This window comes from Xenopus laevis, chromosome 6S, assembly GCF_017654675.1.
Source record: "Xenopus laevis strain J_2021 chromosome 6S, Xenopus_laevis_v10.1, whole genome shotgun sequence".
In the NCBI taxonomy this organism is placed as follows: domain Eukaryota; kingdom Metazoa; phylum Chordata; class Amphibia; order Anura; family Pipidae; genus Xenopus; species Xenopus laevis.
Window position 1 is genome coordinate 72,366,749 of NC_054382.1, and position 21,735 is coordinate 72,388,483.

Consider the following 21,735-nt stretch of genomic DNA (forward strand, 5'->3'; position numbering starts at 1 on the left):
CAGTTTAAGAAAAGTACTCTCATCAGATTTGATCTTACCAGATGCAAATGCATTGTTCCCTTCTGAGGGGTGTGTCTGTAGGATGACAAATTCTTCCATGTAGTTTACACATCAGATTTTTATATGAGTTCCATTATGACCTATACAACTACATCAGACTAATTCCCCCTTCATTGATGGCATATGATTTCTTTTGGATGACCCAGTTGAGTTTTGACAGTTTTTATCTGAAAACAGTGCAGCTACATTTTCTGTCAAACCAGATCAGAAGTATTTTAATGTTACACTGGAAATGTATCAGCACATAAATTATTATAATTATGATAATAAGCTTTATCCTTTCACATCTATTTTGTATTTGATGACGTTTTTATTTTCTTACCACTTCTGGTTAAAATACTACAAAATGGATAACAGTTTTTTTAAGTCCCATATACCATCATTCTTTTGGTAATAATCACTGTATACATATGGCAAGAAACCCAAGACAATGTAAGAAATAGGAGCTGCACACACATGGACACATTTATTGGCCACGCAGTGTGAAGTAACCAAATAACATTTCAAAACAGGTTGTTTGCTTTTGTCATCCTAATAAATATGCTAAGCACAGTTTCACTTTTCATGTATGCGTGGCTCCTATTTCTTACACTTTATTGAATGTTTAATGTCCCACCAAGAATTTAGGAGGCTATTACACCATAAGGGAAGAACATCGCTCATATAGTGTGTTTTATGCAAACAAACATTTTTTAACTTTCTTTTTCTCTGTAAAAATAAAACAGAAACTTGTACTTAGTAATGAAGTTAGTATAAATCCAAATGGTGGCAAAAAAATTCTATTTGGTTTAATGTTTAAAAGTTTTTAAGAAGACTTAAGGTTCCAAGCAACCTGTATAATCGATCCCTTACCTGAAATTTGAACCCAACCTCAGTTAAAAAGGCACTGCCTACTAGGGAGATATGGAGATTGAGAAGAAACATCTCCAAAACTATATATTGATCCATATGGTAATTATAAAGAAATGCAAGAATATAATATAGAAGAGGTATATATTGGGTAATTTGGGGGAAATGTTACATTGTATTTTACATTATCACATTCAGTAACACGTAGGGGCACATTTACTAAGGGTCGAATATCGAGGGTTAATTAACCCTCGAATTCGACCCTCGAAGTAAAATCCTACTAATTCCAAGGATTTACCGCAAATCCAAATGATTCGAAGGATTTTAATTGATCGAAGAAAAATCCAAATGATTCGAAGGATTTTAATTGATCGATCTAAGGATTTTTCTTTGATCAAAAAAACCTTAGAAAACTGATGGGGAAGGTCTCCATAGGCTAACATTGTAGCTCGGTAGGTTTAAACTGCCGAAGTATGTAGTCGAAGTTTTTTTTAAAGAGACAGTACTTTGACTATGGAATGGTCGAATGGTCGAATAGTCGAACTATTTTTAGTTTGAATCGTTCTAATCGAAGTCGTAGTCGAAGGTCGTAGTAGCCTATTCGATGGTCGAAGAACCCAAAAAAATACTTCGAAATTCGAAGTTTTTTTACTTCGAATCCTTCACTCGAGCTTAGTAAATGTGCCCCATAAACTGCAACATGGTTATAATTGGTGTCTATTGTTCAGAATTCCCTCATGCATTCATTGTGCATATAAATGACCAGGCAAAAAATAAAAACGAATACAAAAAAACAGTATCATGCAATGAAATATATCTGTAAAATGATAAAGATCTTTTTTTGCATCACAATTGTAGTGCAGCAGTAAAGAATGACTGAAGATTATCAGAGCACATGGTTGAAGGCACTTAGAAAAGTAAGAAAATGGCTAGCTTCATGATATATATATATATATATATATATATATATATATATATATATATATATATATATATATATATATATATATATATATATATATATATGATTAAATGATGATCGTGCACCCAGGCATATATATATATATAATATATAAATTCCAAGGGATTCAAGCACTCATGAGAAAAAGTAATATAAATGCCTGGGTGCACGGCCAGAAAATGAATTATTCAAAACAAAAAAGAGGGTCAGCACTCACAGGTCTTAGAAATATCAAATAATAAATTTATTTAAGAACTATGGACTAACGTTTCGGCCCCTCCGCCATATAAAAATGCTGCTAAAACAGAAAATTAATATGAAGTAGAGAAGCACCCAGAGTCTGGGTTTGGGTTGGTAACCCGCACCCAGAGTCTGGGTTTGGGTTGGTAACCCAAACCCAGAACAATCCCTAAGGTCCCAGTATTGGCCCAGTCTTCTGTCTATAACAACCATCTTTCGATTTGGGAGTAGCCCTCCGCTACTCGGGTGCCGCCAGGTCTTAACGTGAGAGGACCAGGGAGAGAGTTCTGGGCAGGCAAGGAAACCGTACGAATAACAAGAAGCATGGTCGTGGGAGAGGCCAGGTCAATTCCAAATGGGAGCAGCAATACAGAATCAAGAGACGAGAGGATAGTTGAGGTCACAGGCCAATTTCAAACACACCAATAATGCAGTACAAAGCAGGATCCAAAGAGTAGTCAATACACAGGTCAGGACAAGCAGCAGCCTAGACAGGGTCAGGAACAGGCAGGGTTAAGAACAGCTTAGCGATATTCAGACTAGCACACAGGAACTAACAAATTAGATTTACGTTGGGCAATGCACGAAAGGTGTCTGTACCCTTAAATATTCGAATTTCATGCCAAGATGCGATGACATCATCCACACCGCCGATCAAACCAAAAAGCAAGAGGTGCGGTCATTCTTTCAGAATGCACGTCGGTGCGCTGGAGAGAGGATGCGGCGGGAGTCTCCGTCGACACCCCAACTTGATCAACAGGGTAAATCCTCACAGTATGCTTACATCAATTAATTTTTTGAGTTTAAACCTTGAAAAAGTTTTGGCAAGAAAGATTCCAAAAAAGCATTTTGCTTACAAAGCACTTTCCATACTCTTTGGGGGTGGGGGGAAGTGGTTGGAATATTCCTCTATCACTCAAGTGTTCTTTAGTACTAATATTGAGAGCATTAGTTAGGAACAGAACACTTTGCATACTCTCTGTCTTTGGGGGGGGGGAGTTGTTGGAATACATATTTGCCACTTGGCACAGTCTAAAAAGACATTATTACAAACAATACCTTAAAACTACTAAGTTCTACAAACAGGGCCTGAATTTGTGGAGAGGCCACCAAGGCCCTGGCCTAGGGCAGCAGAATTTTAGGGGCGGCATGCTGCCAACCACACCCATATTGGTTCAGAGAAACTGGGGATGAGTAGGAATCCCCATTGCTCTGGTCACGATGATGAAAATTTGAGTGAATAAAAAGGAGGGGACAGGGGCCATGAACAGCGAGCCTAGGGGTGCCCACTACAAAGCAAAGTATATCCAGAAGAGGTTGCATGGCCTTACTGCATGGGTTATGAGCCAAAATGCTCTATTGTTTTTATTTTAGATTTTTGTTATTGGAGTGAATTGCTGTCCAACAGCACTCACAAGTGTATTGATAGACATATGCTCCTAATACCCTATTCTTTTGGGAGCAATATGTCATGATATAACACACACACCCCCATTGATGACCTGACCTGCATGTAATTTTCTTGTCATGAAAAAATATTCCTGAAGACTGAAATCACAAGAAATACATTTTCCTTTAACATATTTTATCCCTTTAATTTATTACTCCAAACTCCTCCATGAAAAGCAACTGTATGTAGTTTAAAGTATATTCTCAGTGCATAATCTATCTGAATTACATTTATAAAGAATACTAGTAATATTTTACCTTGATAACAAAATGTTAGATTTACTTAGTACTAAAAGAGACTGAACGAAGTGCTGGAATCTCTCCTTAAAAATAGTAATCTGATCTTTCCCATGCTGTAACATTTTGTGCCTCAATGTTTCCAGAGTGACAAATTTGTACAAGCATCTCCACCTGTTTTATTTTAGTCTGAATGAGGAGGGGGGACAACTCTTATTTACTTTCTTGTTATAGGAAGACTTTTTAATCCAGGAGGAAAAGGCATTGAGAAGAAGAATTTATCTCCTGTTAACTGGCTATAGTGAGCAGCCTGACCTACGATTCTTGTTCATTTTAATTTAGCATAGAAATTAAGCTTACAATTTTAATTTTCACTTAGTAAAGTGTATATAAAAATAATAGTTTTTTTGTTAAGCAGACTGCATTAAATCTGCTTGAACAACATTTACATGTTTATTTAGGTAAATTAACGCTTCAGATTAATCATCTTTTCACCGTCACAGGTGGCTGCTCCGCCTTTTTCCCTCTGTTCCCTCCCCAATTCTGGATACTTGACAGGTCAGACCCTTCTTTTTCTGTGTATCAATGTTTGCCAGTTGCTGTTACTGACTCTTAAACATTACTGCTGCTGCTGCAGGCTGCTCTCTGTCTTTTAGGACCTTTAACCCAAATTAACCTACTGCTCACATCAAGATAGCCTCCATTGCAGTTTCTCCAGGACAATTACACAGCATCGACTCAACAGAGCAGTATTCACCTGGAAAGAAGGATTTTCTGTGGTGGCCCCAATAAGTGGGATTGTATCACAACTGACGATAGGACTGAAAGTGTCCTAGGAATGGGAGCAAAGCAGAAAGAGCACCTTAAACATTTGGAGTGAGTATAAAGGAAACATTTTGAAATTAGTTTTAATCAATGCTTCCTACAAAACAAGAATGTTGATAGTTTCTTGCATTAGAGAGGATAATACATTATTTCAGGAATTATTTATATGATTGCATTTTTCTCGGTAATAATTAATAGTACAATTGTACTTGATTATAACGAAGCTGCCTGAATCCATATTGGCAGCAAACCAATTTGATTGGTTTTATGTATTGTTGAAATTATTTTTAGCAGTATAAAGATCCAAATTATGAAATTATCCCTTATCCAGTTTACCCCAGGTCCCAAGCATTTTGGGTAATATGTCCTAGTAACTGCATTTTTGATACTGTTTTTTTTTTTATCTATATAACATGAACATGGATGTTCCATGTAAGTACCAGGTTGTGATGACAACAAAACCAAATCTGAATCAGCTTATTTGAAAAAAAAAACAAAAACCTCTGCTACAGTTCTAAAAGTTTATACACATAAGGGGGTCTTCAGTTTAATTGGCAAGGTTTTTATAATGTGCAAATTAAATGAATATATATATATATATATATATATATATATATATATATATATATATTCAGTAAAGAAGGTCCGCACTCTCAGGACTTAAAAATTAAATAATGTTTTATTAACAAAATAAACATTATCTCATTATTAAGTCCTTTTGGACACTGCATCCAGGCAAGTTGAACCTTGTGACGAGAGTGCCGACTAACCCAAAGTTCTTGTGTGTGTGTGTATATATATATATATATATATATATATATATATATATATATATATACATAAATAATAGTAATTCTTTAAATGTGTTATCCTGCAAGCAATAATAAAGAACATCAGAGAAAGATTATAAATGTATGAATAAAATTAGGAGCAAACAGAGTAAATAGGCTCTGCTCATGGTTTTATCAACACTTTGGAAGACAATATTTCTCAAATTAAAAATGAAGAAATATCACGTCATGAAATGTCGGTTTTCAAGCTTGCCTCATTTTTGGGATTGTCAGCAAGAATATTTGTAGCATGGAAGTCAAATGTTTAATTTTGGCAAGAGAAAAGAAAACAATACCTTTTATGGTTTATCTCCAAATATGTTCTTACACAGATAGCTAAGTAGAAGGCAAAGATAAACGTGCACACAGAACATTCCATCTCTGTTTATTTTTTTGGCATACCACTTACATACTAAGGCACTCTCCACTGATAACAGCTAAAGAGTCATTGTTTATGTATGACTAAGATATATGCCTTTTTACTGTAGTCAATGGGAAATACAAGAGGAATATGGATCCTGATGCTAACAAGTATGTTAAAATTTGCAGAATTTAATGTTCTCAAGTACGCTAGGCTTCAGCCATACCTAATGGTCAAGTGTTTTAGGTGTACAAATGCCTATTCAGTTCAGTTCATTCAGTTTTGTCCATGTATAGCTAAATTTCCCTAGTGGAAAATAAATGGTATTCAAGCAGAAGGGTTTGACAGAGCAGGAACCGTGGTTCCAAATGATAGAGACATACATTTAATAGTATTTTACAAAAGGATTTTTGTCTGGTCTTTGAAGATACATTAAATGCAAGGAACACCTTATATGTGTTTAACTAATAATGTAAAGAGTTGAAGGCAGCTGGGTTACATGTCAGTTGTTACAAAAGCTCAGTGGATAAATTCATGTACTCCAAATGCCCCACATATTTTCTGAGCATCCCCTGTTCTTAAAGGAAAGGGAAAGTTACTTAAAAATACCCCTGCTCCTGTTAGTAAAAAACTGCACAGATCTGGGGTACTTCTGTGCAAGCAGCACAGAGTGATCTTCTTCCTCCTTCAGACTGGGTGCTCATGCAGTATAGTGCAAAGCCAAACTTTAAGCAAAAGTCTGGCCTTTTCATTCTATTGCGCATGTTTCAGCCTGGGGTAATTAAAGAATGAAGACATGGAAGAAAATGAATACTCCATGGTGCTTACACAAAAGAACTCCAGGCTGGTGTCATTTTCTGCTAAGAGGAGCACCAGCCTAGGGTATCAGTTAAGCTAAAAACATTTGGCACCCTAGTGATTTTACCTTCCAATCTCCTTTAAGATGGCTCCCATGTGTCACAAACTCAAGCATTTGTCCAGTCTGGAAACCAAAGCCTATATACCAGCCCTGAAAAAAATTGCAAACACAGAAGGTGTGCAGGATTATTAGGGCTTTACTTACTTAAAAAGGACTGAAGGTCAATTGATGCATATCATTTCTTTGTTAAGATCTAACAGCCATTCTATTTTTTTTTTCAAAAAGGAACCACTGTCTAAAACTGCACTTTTAGATGAGGCATCTTTTAATCAGTACTCAATACTGATACTGAAAGCGAGCACGTGGTTAGAATGCAAGAAATAATGTGAGGAATCCCAAGCAGTAACTGAATTAACTGCAAGCCTTTACTAGGTAAACATACAAGAGGAAGCATACAACAGCTTTTTACTCTGATTAGTTGCTATATGTTACTGTACCTGGGCTAAAGTCATGTTGTTTTATTGCACATGGGGTGTATGTACATGTAAGAATTGTTAGTTTACCCCAAGCACTAAGTTTAATAATAAATGTTGGCAAAAGAGTAACAAATATCCTCAAATAAATATACTGTACCTGTTGCGTCTTGTTGAAACGATGAATTTTATCCACAAAAAGAATAAAAGATAAAAGTAATATCTATCTACTACGAAGATGCAAAAGCTCTTATAATTTATTTACGACTACAGAATGTGATGGTTTTCAAATATCTTACCCAGCTGAATTTAACATTCGTGACACTGGTGCAATACAATAGGCAAATTCAATAAAGGGCAATTTTCGCCTGCGAAGGCCTCGCCAAACTCCACGGCACTTTGCCAGGCGCCAATTCACTACCACTAGGCTAATTCACTAAAATGCGAAGTTGCGTCTCTGCAACCAAACGCTGGCTAAGTTTCACTAGCATTAATTCATCAGGGCGAGCATTTCATAGTGAACTTTTGCTAACGTTCGTTTCTACCTAGCGAAACTTCTTTAGTACACTTACACTTAGGTCAATTTGAATAGGGCAGGTTCATATACAGTAGGGCTTAAATATTCTTTATTAAAGATGGTGCAAATGTTATATTAACACTTATTATTAAAAATGAGGCATGCACCTCAAATGGTAAAAAGAAAAATGTTAAAATAAAAAAATTTAATATTTACAACTTTTAAAGACAATCCCTCTTTCAAATCTGAAAAAAACCAGTGTTTTTTTCCACATTTTTATGATTTTTCGGTATACAGGATATGATGTCACTGACCTAAGATTAAGGAGAATGTGATCAGTTTGCCAGGTCTAAGATGGCGAAGGAAAAGAGGTAACGTTCTGTAAAATTCGCATTTTAGTGAATTTGAGGAATAACAATCGTTCACCTGAGCGACAATGCGCCTGGCGAAAGGGAGCGAAACTGCACTCTTTCGCTAGCGAATTGTCCTCTATGCAGTCAGTAAATCGGCGATATCCCTGCAGAAGGGATTTCTGGTGAATTTCTGCTATCGATGGTCACTTCACCCTTTAGTAAATCTGCGCCAAAGTTTCTAATACCTATATGAGAATCTGATAGATGAACCAAGCTTGAAAGCATAGTATGCACAAGATGCCTTTATATAGCAAAGGCTTCATAAGAAATCTCCTGTAACTTTGGACTGTCAAAAGTTTTGAAACTGTCTTAAAAGTGTTGATTCTTTTTGAGTACAGTACTGTAGTTAAAGGTACAGAATTTGACCAAGACTAGATATGTCCTATAGCACTAAAATGGGAACTCCTGCTAAACAAGAAACCTTTGGTCTTGAGACACCTATATGTAGACACTTTAATTCTATTCCAAGTTTGTTTGATTTACCTGCATGTGAGTAGGAAATGTTTCTTCAAAACTGAAAGCAAAGGTCACAAGAAGCAATCGTTAACACCACTAAATTGCTTTCATCCTCTCACTGCTGCAAGTCACTGCAAATGACAGGGGTGTCAAAACACTGGGAGGTATTTTCTTGCAGGATGAAATTACACTCAGTGCATTGGTTCTGAATACACACAAATGCACTAATGATACCATCTGGGACTGCACTGTCCTCAGAAAGAAAGTAACCTGTCATAATTTATTATAGGTTACTTAATTCTCCTCCTATGACCTACATATCTGCATCTCTCTCCTCCACCCCTCCACCAAAAAAAAAGTTTCCATAGACCACATGCATGAAAGGATTGTTGGCACTATATGAACAGCTGAAGGTGGCTGCATTTCACAGAGAAGGTGCTAATAATAAATAATCTTTTACCAGCTCACACATATTGCTAAATTATTTCAAAAACAGAGTACTAGACGCCTTTTTACCAAAAACGGAACAAAAAAAGTGTAGAGGGATAAACTTTTTGGCAAAGCAGTATCTGCTGTCTACAACAAGTTCATCTCCAAAGCCTTAAGTAAATGTAACCAAACTCATCCATGCCACTCTCCGCTTCACCATTTAATGAAGAACTATCATGAAAATGAAAATTTAATATAACCTTTCTCACACTGAAGTAAAAAAAACTTTCTAAATACAATCAATTACATATTCTGCCTTGATTCTGTAATAATTATTATTATTATTATTAACATGTATTTAAATAGCGCCAACATATTGCGTAGCACTGTTTATCTTCACTATCCCTCTCTCGGCATCTGTTTCTCTCCATTCTGTCTTCATGCAGCAGTTGGGTGTCAGATATGGTACTTTAAAAAAAATATATTTCCTTAATGTATGTGTCTTACATCTACAGAGATCCAATCTTGTGTTATTGAAACTTCTACAGTAGATCAGATGAACACACCTGCATTACATTTCTGTTTTTGCTGCATTGTATTTGATGTTATGAATACCATGGTATTCCCTATTTTTGGGTTACCCTGTACATTCACACAACCATGAAATATAAATTATTCACCCTACAAACATAAAAAAAACGAATTAAATCAAAATGTACACCATTTGATACGAGCCCTTAGCAGCATGTATGGTTTACATTTTTTACTGATCCACACTTTTGCCAACTGTCCTAAATTTCAATACTTTTGGTACATTTTCAAAGCGCAGGAGAGGGTGCAAAATAAAAAAACAGGTATGTCATGCCATGCTGCTGCTGCATGTTATCTGCCCTGTAGTTAGTATCACAAGAACATCCCCATTCTGTACCTTAAAGGAACAGTAACACCAAAAAATTTAAGTGTTTTAAAGTAATGAAAATATCATGTACTGTTGCCCTGCACTGATAAAACGGATCTGTTTGCTTCAGAAACTCTACTATAGTTTATATAAACAAGCTGCCGTGTAGCAATGGCGGACATTGAAAAACGGCTATATGGCACAGGTTAACTAATGGATAAAAGATAACACCATTAGACAGAGCTTATTTGCTATCTGCTGTGTTACCCAGGGGCGTAACTATAGAGGAAGCAGACCCTGTGGCTGCAGGGGGGCCCAGGAGGTATAGGGGCCCCATGAGGCCCTAATTCATATACAATTTCAATAAATATTTTAGAAACAAGTCAACCTCTAAACATTTTGGGGGCCTGAATAATAATTTGCTGTGGGGCCCAGTAATATCTAGTTACGCCACTGGTGTAACCTCAGCCTTCTCTCCTTTTTTCCCCCATTGCTACACAGCAGCTTATTAATATAAACAATAATAGTGTTTCTTAAGCAAACAAAGCAGTTTTACCAGTGCAGGGCAACACTGCATTATATTTTCATTACTTTAAAACACTTTTATTTTTTTGACGTTACTGTTCCTTTAACTTGTGCAGCATTCAGACACTAAAGTTAGTGAGTGTCAGCAGAGGTGCTAAGGAGACTAGTCTATACTGCTTAATGACAAGCTACAGTGCTGCACTCTGCTCGTTGTGCTGCATTTTTCATCCTGAAAGGTGCAGCAATGACCTTCATACAAGTTCTGCATAAAGCTGCAATTTTGCATCTTTTAGTGCTCTAGGACTTGTGTCTTGGGCCGTTGTAAATGACTTGTAGTGTCTATGGTTTTGATTCCATGTGCTTAAAAATGTCCATGCTTTTATAACTGACCAATTGCACATAAATGTTTCCTTAAACTTATTTACAGAAATCAGTGTGCAATGGGTGCTTTCTATTGATACTAGTTATTATGTTATTGATATCAATACCGATATATAAGACTTAGTTATAACTCATTTATATTAGTATAACTAAGACCATTAGACATGTTTGTTTATATGTACTTGTTACTGTTAACAAATGAAGCCATGTAACACCTAAAAGTTTAAAATGCTGTGAATATTGTACTAAATAATGCCATTGCTATGCCATACTGGTAGAGAGCGTCAGAGTTATTTTTACCTAAGTTTAGTTATTTGCTTCCATTACTTCTTTTGACAAACCTGCTAACCAGCCAACCACAAGAGTTGCTCTTAAGCAGAACCTCTTTATTTTTACCAAACAAAACCAATGTCACATCTGCTATGAGACTTCATGAATTTCAACTGCTATTGACCCTAACCTCTATGGTCTAATTGCTGGGACAGGAATTGATTTCTGGGTCAATTGCAAGGCCCCTGGGTCACATACTGCCACAGGGCATGTGCAAAACCTCATCCTTGTTATGAGCATTAAACAGGTAAAAAAAAAACCTGCAAAATCAAACCTATCCTTCTGACTTCTACCAGGGCAATTTCCAGTCATCTGTTAAATATGCTGACCAATGGCATTATTTTTCCTGTGAAGTTGAGGATACCCACAAATATTTTGGCAGCACTCTGGAAGACTGAAATGCCTTCCTACCAGTCAGAAAGACAGTCTCCTGGGTTATATGCGTTTGGCAGTGCCTGTCCTGAAAGCATTTCCTGACCCCCTTTCATTGCCCAATTTGGATCTGTTTACTACAGTTTCTGCATAAGCTCTTGTTCTTGTTTTGATCTCCTGGTTATTGACTCCATACCCGTTTTCCTGACTTTTCCCGACTGTTCACAATCACTGCCTGTCCTGATTCCTTGCCTAGACTATGATTTTGTTTATCCTTGTCTGTACTACACTTTGGATCAAACTGTGTGCAGTTCACAGCACAAAGTTCCAGGGTCCCAAAAGGGTGCAGATAAGACCAATCCCAGCACGACTCTCTTATTCAATAAAGAGTACAATCTTCCAATCTGTCCCAGGGTTCTTGCCACACAAATCATGACAAATGTGATGCTTCCCAGTATCATTATGTGAATTATGAAGAAGACCAGACATTGGACCAGATTCAATTCAGTGAGAAAAAGTTATCTCATGGTTTATCATATGAAAAGTCATGGATGAGATTCAATTTGAGGAGAAAAAACAATTCTCCTAATTCAGTTCCAGTTTGTTTTCCAAAGACTTCAATAGAGTTTTCACAATATATACCACTAGATAATTATTTCTGAATTGAATTACATCTCAAATTGAATCTCACCCATGAGTTTTCATGTGATAAACCTTTTTCTCACTGAATTGAATCTGGCCCATTAAGACATAAAATCAAAATGCTAAGTAACTAATAGGGATGTCGCGGACTGTTCGCCCGCGAACTAATTCGCGCGAACATCGACCGTTCGCGTCCGCCGAATGTTCGCGAACGTCGCGCGACGTTCGCCAATTTGGGTTCGCCTTAGCTGGCGCTTATTTTTGCCCTCTCACCCCAGAGCAGCAGATACATGGCAGCCAATCAGGAAGCTCTCCCTCCTGGACCACTCCCACACCCCCTGGACCACTCCCCTTCCATATATAAACTGAAGCCCTGCAGCGTTTTTTCATTCTGCCTGTGTGTGCTTGGAAGAGCTAGTGTAGGGAGAGAGCTGTTTAGTGATTTGAGGGACAGTTGATAGTAACTTTGCTGGCTAGTAATCTACTTGATACTGCTCTGTATTGTAGGGACAGAACTCTGCAGGGATTTGAGGGACAGTGAGTTTAGGTTAGTTAGCTTTGCTGACTAGTAATCTACCTTCTACTGCAGTGCTCTGTATGTAGCTGCTGTGGGCACTGCTTCTGATCTCATCTGCTGACTGCTGTAATAACCCAATAGTCCTTGTAAGGACTGCTTTTATTTTCTTTTTTGTTTTTTTACTTTGCTACTATAAGAGCCCAGTGCTATTAGTCTAGCTGTGTTGGGGAGTGGGACTGGTGTGCTGCTCCTCCTAGTAGTTCACCACTACCAGCACCAACCAGAGTCAAAATTGTTACAAAGTATCTTATTTGCACCTGTTAGCTGTTCTGAGCTCTCTGCCAAAAGCTAATTAAGTTAGAAACTGGTTTTTTTCTGGCTGTTCAGTGCAGAGAAAAGAGGGACTGGTGTGCTCCTCCTCCTAGTAGTTCACCACCACCAGCACCAACCAGAGTCAAAATTGTTACAAAGTATCTTATTTGCACCTGTTAGCTGTTCTGAGCTCTCTGCCAAAAGCTAATTAAGTTAGAAACTGTTTTTTTTCTGGCTGTTCAGTTCAGAGAAAAGAGGGGCTGGTGTGCTGCTCCTCCTAGTAGTTCACCACTACCAGCACCAACCAGAGTCAAAATTGTTACAAAGTATCTTATTTGCACCTGTTAGCTGTTCTGAGCTCTCTGCCAAAAGCTAATTAAGTTAGAAACTGTTTTTTTTCTGGCTGATCAGTTCAGAGAAAAGAGGGACTTTCCAGTACAAAAGAGGGACAGGGGGTTGAGTGGTCAAAAGAGGGACAGTTGGGAGGTATGCAAGTGCCACCTAGCTGTGTGAGCTTTTTCACATTCTGTCTAAATAACAATAATAATTCCGTGTCCGTAAACATCACCTGAGTGATGTTTTTACAGCAGCAATAATATATTCCGTACCCACTACTGTATACGTTGCCCTTGCAGGCATTGTTTGCCCAGTCTTTAACCAAGTGCCACCTAGCTGTGTGAGCTTTTTCACATTCCGTGTCCAGAAACTTCACCTGAGTGACGTAGTGTGATTTCTGCCCTTTACAGCACAAAATGCAGCGCTGTGTCAACAATGTATTTTTCAGATACATTTTTGCCCTTGATCCCCCTCTGGCATGCCACTTTCCAGGTCGTTGCACCCTTTAAACAACTTTAAAATCATTTTTCTGGCCAGAAATGTCTTTTCTAGCTTTTAAAATTCGCCTTCCCATTGAAGTCTATGGGGTTCGCGACGTTCGCGAACCGTTCGCATTTTTGACGCAAGTTCGCGAATATGTTCGCGAACATTTTTTCCGCCGTTCGCTACATCCCTAGTAACTAATACCATTAACTGTTTACTAGTTAACTGTTACATAAATGACCCCACAATGTAATTAATTTATTGTTTATTCTAACATCATTTATATACCTAGGCATGGCACTGCCACACAATCAGGCCCGGACTGGCAATTTGTGGGTTCTGGCAAATGCCAAAGGGGCTGCTGTAAGATGCCATAGCCTCTGTGTGGCCTGTTGGGGCCTCTGGGTACCTGAAATGCCAGAGCCTATTTTGATTCTCAGTCCAGACCTGCACACAATACAGTATATTCTGTTTTTTTAATAACTCAAAGGACTAAAGCAATAAAAGAAAGGAGTGTAACCAACACATTGGGGCATATTTAACAGAATGTGGATTTTCTCTTTGTCTAACTCACCTCCCAAAATCACCGGCTTCACCTCACTTCATTATTTGTAAGTAAACAAACATTAACTACAAATTATAAGTACATTGTAAACATAGTGAAATAATTATAGTGAAGATACTTTTGACAATTGATAATGCCCCATTGTCTCAGTTAGGTGGAAACATGTAGATCTTTAGATATAAGAAAAATCTTTAATATGAACAAATATGTTAATATAAATGTACAAGATAAAGAAAGAGGAAAGTTGATAGGTCATAATTTGAATGTAAAGGTATATGAGTAAAATATGATTGTGGTTAACAGACTGCAACTTTTTGATGCCCTACCGTCAACAAATACAGATGCTTCAGTAGCACTTAAAGGTGCATAATTAATAAATTCTGTAATGCAAAATACAAATGTAAGTAAAGATGGACATATTAAATAATAATCCAATGTCTGCAGGTAAGTGACATCTAAACTTAGTGTATGTTGACCTCATCTGTTGTAAAATGAGCATAACCTAGTACATATGTTAAATTCTAATAAAAATAAGCTGTTGCGTTTTTTAAGTTACCTCCACTTTAGTCGGTTGGAACTACAATGTCAACATGGTCCACTTTAGAAATAAAACAGATATGATTCTGTACAGTAATTGCTAATTACTGTTCATCATAATAAACAAATGTTATTTTGTTTTTGCACAGGCAAAAGGAAGGAGAAAAAAATGATCTTAAATATGCAAATATTACTTGCGAAACAAATGAAGAAAATCATAATACCAAAGAAGACAAGGCCATCAATGCACACATAAGTATGTCATTGAGTGAGGGTATTGGGGAAGTGTCCTGTTCCCACTGCCAAGATGTCGAAAGAATGGGATTTATTTGGGAAGAAAATTCACAGAAATCTGGCACTGATACAGATAATAAAGCTGTAAGTTTTAATTTTGGTAGGCATTTCTGTTTTTATTCTGTGATTATTACATATTTTTTTCTGAAATAATGAGTTATGTTTTGTATTTCAAATAGTTTGAATTGACATGTTTTTTTCTATACAAACTTTGGTTTTTAATGAACTGCATTGGCTATCCTCTGATGTTTGCAGACATATATTTATCTCCCAATCATCCCTCTTTAGGACTAAACATTGCAGGTCTGTATAAAAATATATTGCTAAAAATAGCCCTTATGTAAAATACTGCTTCATCTAAAAACGCTTTTTCATAAGGAAATACTTTTCTGTATTGAAAAGCTGCCATTCTAAGGGCTGTCCTACATATATATGCAAGGGTGCAACAGACAGTAAATGTGTTTTTGATGATTCTATTCCACTTTTCATTCATTAATTTTATGCCGATTTTTTTTATGATACTACCTGACGTTTAGAATTTTGTTCCAGTGATTTCTTGTATTTTATATACAAGTTGGTACTGGATACTGGATTAGTAAATTGAACACACATGGGGATAAGTTGGGACTTGAAACACTTGCATATCCTTAAAGGAGAAACAAATCCTTAAAAAAAAAACCCTACCCTCCTACCACCTTCCCTCATCCCCCCCAGCATAGCTGCTACCCCGGGCAAATGCCCCTAACTTTTTACTTACACCTCCGTGCAGATTCTGTCCAGTGGAGGTCACGGCAGCCATCTTCTTCTCTTCGGTAATCTTCGGAATGAGACCGGCGGAGTGGTGCATGCGCAATTGGAGCAATTTTCTGTTTCGCCACAATTGCGCATGTGCCGAAACTCACAACATTTGTCAAAGCGCCGGTCTCATTCAGAAGATTACTGAAGCAGCTGAAGATGGGCCTGTGAGTGCTGCTGGACAGAATCTGCATGTTGTTTTAAGTAACGAGTTATGGGCATTTTCCCGGGGTAGCAGCTAGGCTGGGGGGGGGGATGAGGGAGGGGGTCTATGTAGGGTAGGGGGTAGTGTTTCTTTTATTAAGGGTTTCACACATATTTTAATTGCCCAACTTTTGAATTTTGAATGCCCATAGATACAATATGCAAGGAGAGCCCTGTGTTCACCTTCTGATCAAATCAGGTGCTAGACACAGGAATTTGGTGCACATCAAGAAGGCACAGCTGTCAATTTTATAAACACCACTAGCTAAAATAAGTGCAAGTAGGAGCAAGTACATTGTTCATGACATTTTCTGTTAATATAAAATAGGGCATGGGGTCTGAGGAAATAGTGAGGCCATTGTTTGGGTAAAGATTTAAGGATGTCACATAACATGTTATGGTAAACATCAAATGAGTATTCTAGCATGGATATGTGAAATCAAAAGTGAATGGCAATGTAGTAAGTATGCCATAAATAGATTTGCATATTGTAACTAACCATGATTACATTGCCTTCCCCATCTGTTGGGAGTAGATTTAATTAAAAGAGGAGTAGTTATGGGGCAGGAAGAACTACAGTACATAAGTTCTTTTTTGGTTTTGCAGCCATTTTTTGTTTCTAGATGTAGACCACATGCTGAGATGTCATCTTTGTGGATAATATTAATGAATACTAATTCCATGTCCATGGTTTGTCTAATGTTTGGATGAGTTTTCAAGATGGTTTCCATCCAGCCAGACAAATTCTCTGTAAAGAGCTAGCTCCAGAAATTATTGCTGTAACAGTTTCCTACCTTGTAAATCCTAGTGGCATGTCAAATCAGCTACTTTGGAATCCTTGGCAATTCGATTCTTGCTATGATCTATCAGTTAAGATTAGACATTAATCATTTGAGTAATATGAAGTTCACCCTTGACTTTACATTTGTTGCCACATATGGGGCCAGAAAAAAGCTCACAGGTTTTGATGATTCTTAACACCAGAACTTCTGGTTAGGAGGCTCTGCTAAAATTACTACAATATTGTACATTCCACCCTACATAAAACTGTAAAGTTATTTTAAAACACATTAAAAACAACCCAATGTCAATTTTCTTTTTTGCTGAAAACCAGACTGCCCCTCTTACTTCATGAGATAAAGCTTTCACCTCAAACACAAAAACTCCATAGTTTATTGCCAGCCCATATGATATAGTCATACATAGGGAAGTGTGAATTTGACCCGTTTTGTCAAAAATTTGCCACTGGCGAAATGTCGCAGATGGCCATTAACATCTATGGGCGTCAAACTTTTTGACGCACATTTTTTTTTTGTCGCACACCGCCATACAAGTCTAGGGGCGTCATTTCTGCAGCAAAACAAGCCGAAAAAATGTGGCCATCCCTAGTCATAAATGTTCTGAGAATGCAGAATGAAATACAACTTTAACCAACCACAGACAAATGTTTATTAATCAGAGATACAGCCCCAAGATAAAAGAAGATAAGACAAAAAGACGCAATGCGATACTTGTGTACCACTAATGGTTACATACTATCCGCACCTGGAGGTCTTAAAGGACAAGGGAACCCCCATAATTCTCACTTTCCCTAAGTTTAGTAAAGTTTCCTTGTGAACTAAAATTTTTCTGCAAAATATAACCCTTGATGTGTTCTGTGCATTATAGCTTGTAGCTTGATCGCCCAACATCATTGTCTTTGTCATAAGAATTTGGATAAGCATACACGCCTGTCCTCCACTCTCAGACCTGAACATCGAGTCGCGTCAATAGATTTTACGGACATGCACAAAGTTTAAATTTCTCAAATTGCATCATCCTTATAATTATGCTTGATAAAGTGATGAAAATTTTTTATATACATAATTTAACCAATAAATGGAATCATGTTTCCACAGAAATCCCCAAATTTTCTTATTAGTCTTTTTTTATTTTTCTATAGCTAACATAGTTCAATTATGCCACAGACTATGTTCTTCTATTCATAATATGCCAATTTAAGCCACAAGATGGAGACATGATCAACATAATGTGTATTTGACATACCACATAACTACTGGATAATAAGAGAAGTAAATGTAATAGTAATACATCATACTTACTATTGAGGATAATCTGAGAGGTTAATGAATTAGGGGTTACATGAAAATTAAAACCTCACATTTTCTCAATGTTTTTCAGTCTTTACATTTGTATGCATTACGTACATATAGTAGTTACACTACAGCTTCTGGGTCCCAATTTTGGGGTGAACTAAAACTCCCTAAAGCTCCCATACAAGTGAGAGCAGTAGCATTTACAAATTTACTAAAATCTGAAAATTTCTCACTATTTATGAATAAATTAACCAAAAAATTGACTGTGTTGGAAAAGATCCGATAAAACTGGGAAGAAGATTATCACCCTTAAACCACAAATCAATCCGATTATTTTACGAAACCCAGCATAGATCATCATATCTTCCAATTGTAAATATGACCTCGGCAGGTTTGTGATGGAGTACTTTTTCATTCAAACTTTTAGCAGCTTCAGGGTTTAATAAAAAATTTAGATTTTTTTTCACTCCACAAAACTGGTGTTTTCCCCTTTAAAAACTCTGATCAGAAAAGTCAGACTTTAACAAATAATCCTAAATGTGCTAACATTTTATACCAATATATATATATTTTTTTTTAAGCAGCAGATTTCACCAGATTAAATGCACTGTTACCTTTCAAATTCATCATGTGGCTCTTCCTCCTTCACTTTTTATAGTAAACACAGTAGTGATAGTTACTGATCCTGGTGCAAAGGTAAACAGGGAGAGAGAGAACAGTAAGCTTACTAATAATAATAATAATAATAATAAGTTGCTTGAATGCTATTGCATTGAATGCTAGTGCACTAAAAGACACTAAATTTGCCCAGGAGCAGTAACCCATAGCAACCAATTAAATTTTTGCTTTTGAACAAGTAATCAGTACTAGCTGATTGGTTGCTATGAGTTACTGCTCCTGGATAAACTTATAAAAATAGTTTTTATCAAGTCAACAATTTTGTATCAAATTTAACCATTTTCACCCATTGATAAATTCACTTCTAAAAATCCAGTTGGAATGAATACAAAGTGGGTGAGTTGGCCAGCCATGGAACCAAGCACACGCAACTAACTGAGGCTCTGTGACAAAGGCATGAAATCTGTCCGATAATTAGCTGACATCAGCAATTGCTACCGGATACCAAACATGGAATATATGGTTCAGAAACGGTAGCACAAGCAAAAATCTACGCTGTGAGGATAGCCAAGATGGCGGCTGTCAGCAGACTTCCGCTTCTCCTCCATCGCCATCAATGACTGGAAGCCCCATGAGGTCGGAAACCGGGCATAGCCCAGGTATGTCAAATGCTTACCTAACTCACCAGATCTATCCCCTTGGGGAAGCTCCTGTCACCGCTAAAATTCTGCAAGAGCAGCTGGCGCAGCTGCAATCAAAGCTTCACTTCTCTATCTCTCAATCCATTACAATGACCGTATCTGCTGCAGTGAGAGATATACAGAGGGATCTCACTGACTTAGGAGAGCGCACCGATAAGCTGGAAACTTATGCAGATGATACAGTTCAGAGGTTAGCTAACTTAGAACAAGAAAATTGCGACCTCAAGGAAGAGATGGATCAGCTTAAGGACACATGCGAGGACCTAGAAAATAAGTCCACAGGCAAAACCTGAGGTTCAGGGGGATCCCAGAGGATGTATTAGGCCCTGACATCAACAAGTACCTAACAGCTTTGCTTGCTCATCTTTGCCCAGATATCCCAGCTGATCAATGGAAAATGGACAGGGCACACAGATCATTAGCTTCCAAACCTCCACAGGACATCATAGCCCGTTTCCATTATTATGAAAGCAAGGAGGCCATACTATCAAAAACTCGGGCTATAAGCTCACTGGACTTCCGCAACCACAAAATACAGATTTACTCTGACTTATCACCAGTCACATTAGCCAAGAGAAGAGAGCTAAAACCGGTGACACAGATCATAAGAGAATGTAAGATACCTTATTGCTGGGGTTTTCCTTTTAAGTTGAGGTCAAACCCACATTCTAACTCATCCACCGAATGGACATAAGCTACTTTCAGCTCTTGGACTAAAATCTAAAGACAACCACAGACCCAATATGGCATCACCATCCAAAGCTCCTTTAAGTCCGCAATGGTCCAGAGTCTCAGGCTCCCCTCGTCCTTCTGGTCTCACATTGTTTCCTTCCCGCAAAGAGAAGAACAACCACCATGAAAGAACCTGGGCAGCATTATCTTGCTTCATATCCGGTCTGGTATTAAGGATAGACCTCTTTACAGGTAATGGGAGGAAAGCCTAGTCCCTTTGCCTCCTAAACACTGAATGAAACCAGTCATCTTTTTTTTTTTCTTCCTTATTTTTCATCTCAAGATTGACATTTTATGAAACATTTTCTTTTTTCTATAACACCTCCATGACTCGACATAATACCCCCTTATATGGGAGTCTGGAGCCTCCCTTCAGACCCACTCACATCTGCCATTATGGAGGCTGGGTCTGGCTATTTTTCATTCTAGCCTTCACTAAACTTTTTCTAAAAGGCAAGAGGGTCTTTGGTAAACGGTTAAAAGGTTATTTAAAAAATCTTTTGTTTTACGATTATTCATATGTTATATTTTGTTTAACTTTTCTTATTGTACATACTGTACTATGCTTTATACTTATGGGAATGGAATGGTTAATATTTTCTATATATCTGGACTGTGGCTTATATGTATTGAATGTTCAGACAGCAACACATCAGGCAACTGGGTTTTCCCAGCTCATAGGGACAAACATAGCTAAAAATAACAAAATAATATATCATGGCTACAATAATTTCTATTAATGCTAAGAGTTTGAACACGATAATACTTGGTATTAAAGGAAATTAAAAACTTAAAAGCAGACGTGGCTTTCGTTCAGGAAACCCACTTTCAAAAGGACAAACCATACGTATATGCTACAGTCCAGATATTACCCTACTGTCTATTATGCTTCTGGACCTACTAAAAAGGCAGGGGTAGCAACGCTAATTCATAAAGACTGCCCTTTAACTGTCGATCAAGCTCACTGTGACCCCAATCCTGGTGGGAAAATATATGGATACCCCTATGGTCTTATGTAATGTTTAATTACCCAATAAGCATCAGATCATGTTTCTGCAATATGTCCTTAATAAATCTGCATCTTATCACCCTTCATACCAGGTAATTGGAGGTGATTTTAATTTAGTCTTCTCTCAATTTAGAGAACATAATCGTCCCTCCCCAGATCACTCAGCATATGTTCTCTCTTGTGAATTTAGGAAGTTGTCTACCCAGTTTGCTTTTTTTGACAGTTGGAGAATTAACCACCCAAAAGAAACTCAATACACTTTTTACTCTCCGGTCTATAAGACGCATTCACGGATAGATTACTTCCTGATTTCACAAGCTTGTCTGCATTTAACTTACACTAGTAAAATCCACCCCATAACATGGTCTGACCATTCTCCTATATCTTTGATTCTAGACTTGGTCAAACCACCCCCAAAAGAGACACATT

At 37.4% G+C, this 21,735-nt stretch overlaps 1 protein-coding gene across 2 annotated transcripts in view; it reads left to right on the plus strand.

Annotated features, from left to right (window-relative positions):
• The first annotated feature begins 4,185 nt into the window (after positions 1-4,185).
• mylk4.S (myosin light chain kinase family member 4 S homeolog) overlaps positions 4,186-21,735 on the plus strand; it is a 93,571-nt gene continuing 76,021 nt past the window's right edge. For both annotated transcript variants that reach the window (XM_018269460.2, XM_041567665.1), the window contains exons 1-2: positions 4,186-4,672; positions 15,007-15,235. In XM_018269460.2, the coding sequence (XP_018124949.2) occupies positions 4,635-4,672; positions 15,007-15,235 (267 nt within the window). In that variant the 5' untranslated portion in view covers positions 4,186-4,634. The remainder of the gene's footprint in view (positions 4,673-15,006; positions 15,236-21,735) is intronic.